Source organism: Notothenia rossii (assembly GCF_949606895.1).
Source record: "Notothenia rossii genome assembly, contig: scaffold_399, whole genome shotgun sequence".
Taxonomy (NCBI): domain Eukaryota; kingdom Metazoa; phylum Chordata; class Actinopteri; order Perciformes; family Nototheniidae; genus Notothenia; species Notothenia rossii.
Genome location: NW_027639582.1, coordinates 30,001 through 32,085, shown reverse-complemented (window position 1 = coordinate 32,085; position 2,085 = coordinate 30,001). Strand labels below are relative to the sequence as shown.

General features: G+C 44.8%; 1 protein-coding gene across 1 annotated transcript in view; it reads left to right on the top strand.

Moving 5' to 3' along the window:
* The first annotated feature begins 6 nt into the window (after window positions 1–6).
* LOC307027648 (sprouty-related, EVH1 domain-containing protein 2-like) overlaps window positions 7–2,085 on the top strand; it is a 28,197-nt gene continuing 26,118 nt past the window's right edge. The window contains exon 1 of the mRNA XM_079695926.1: window positions 7–391. Within this exon, the coding sequence (XP_079552052.1) occupies window positions 366–391 (26 nt within the window). The 5' untranslated portion in view covers window positions 7–365. The remainder of the gene's footprint in view (window positions 392–2,085) is intronic.

The window sequence follows — 2,085 nt, the reverse complement described above, 5'->3', positions numbered from 1 at the left end:
GAAGAAGAAGAAAAAGAAGAAGAAGAAGAGGAGGAAGAAAAGGCGTAGGAGGAGGTGGAAGATCAGATGCGCGCCTCTTCGGGTGCTCTCCAGTAGGCTAATTGAGGGGTGAAAGGAGAAGAAGAAGAGTAGGAAGAGGAGGTGGTGTTGGTGGAGGAGGAGGAAGAGGAGGAGGAAGAGGAGGAGATCTGAAACCACATAACGCACACCGGGATTTAAAAAACCGAGAGGATCGCGGGGGAGAACCGGATTCGCCGCTTCTGCCGCTCCTGCCGCTTCTGCCGCTAAGGGCGAGGAAACATGAAGACGCCGCACCGTGCTGCCGCGGCGGGAGCTTATTATTACCGGAGGTGAAACGGGAAAAAATGAACGAGGACACGCGCCCAGACGAGTGAGTACCCCCCCCCCCCCACACACACACACACACACACACACACACCTGACCCCCCTTTAATACATAATACACGAGAAATCATTCATCTCTATTTATTATGATTAGCCGCTTGTTTGCGCGCCGCCGCTGTTATTGATCACATGCTCGGTGCCGATGTTGTTATGGGCTCATGCCATGATGAGGGGGTTCAGGGGCCTTTCTCCTCATCCTCCTTCCTCATCATCTTCCTCCTCCTCGTTTGGAGAGGTTGGTTGAGGTTTCTCCTGCAGATGTGAGACAGTCATCATAACAGTGGAGATGCAGAGGAGGTTTTTGATGGACACACACATGTGACATCTCTTTATTAACGCCATGTTTGTATGTTTGTCCTTGAATCATATACATGTGTGTTTAGCAGAAGCTTCCTTTTCTGACCTCTTTCAAATGAGGCCACTGTATGTTGTGACTCATCGTCAGGCTGCACATGTCTACAGGTTGTGACCAGTTCAATAAAAAGGGGGCATTATATCTTCTTATAACAATATCCTTATTATTATTATTATGAAAGGGACAGTTCACCCCAAAATCTGTGTTCTTTTCACCTCTATTTGTATTTATGCATCCAGATTGTTTTGGTGTGAGATGCTGAATGTTGGAAAAATCTTCCATAGAGATGTCTGCCTTCTCTGTGGTTGATGAAAATGACAAAGAAATACATTTGAAAAACTGATGTCTCTTTCCAGAAATCATGACCCCTTTACTTACAATAATCCACAGTCCTTGTTGTTGTGAGTCATTTAAAGTGTGTTGGAGTGCTAGCCAATAGAAGACAAGTGTTACATAGTGATGTCACTTTGTTCCAGAAGTAAACAAAGGAGTTCATCGAAGGCTTTTCAGGGGGGGAGTGTGTGGGAGAGAAACTCCCTCTGAAGGGAACACAGGGATTTTAGCCTTTGCAGACCATTTACATGCACTAAAACCTATAGAACACACTACAGGAAAGAGTTTATTCAAAGCTCAAAGCAACCCAAATGATAATGATAATCCACAGATCTTGTTGTCAGGTATATATAGGAACTACTTTGTTTCCCAACTATACACCCCGCCATCCATATCAAACCACAGATGCTTTCCGTCATTTCTGGGATAGGGTTTGGAGTGTTTGTCCATTAATTGGAGCGTGGAGCAGAGTCCTCAGCCAATCAGATTGCTTGTTCGGGGCGGAGAGAGCGTAGGCAGCAGGTAACTTGACGAAGCAGCTCCTTTCCTTCAGATGGCCTCGTGCTCAGCAAACCCCTGCAGGTAAACATGACTCATACGCGGCGTACAGCCAGATAATAGGCTCCACTTGTGAGATGTTTACCCAGACTGCACCAGGCCGTAGAGAGAAGCAGGTACCGGGCTAAACGTTAGCACAAGAGTGTGATAGATACTGTTTTTTTCGTTGCCTAGTTTTGGTTTCAAATATATTTACTCTCTAAAATCTCTGTTAACGGTCTCTTCTGTCCGTCCAGCCAACAAAATCCATAAAGACAGACGCTCTAAAGATTTAAAACATGTCCATAAACATCTCAGGCTACGTAAAGGCTGAGCTTACATCCTCAAGCTTGGTCATTTTGTTTTCAGGTGACAATTTATATTGCTATGATGTTCTTTTAATTATATGTAGAATTGGATTCAAATCAATTCAAAATCCATGAGTAAAGGACACA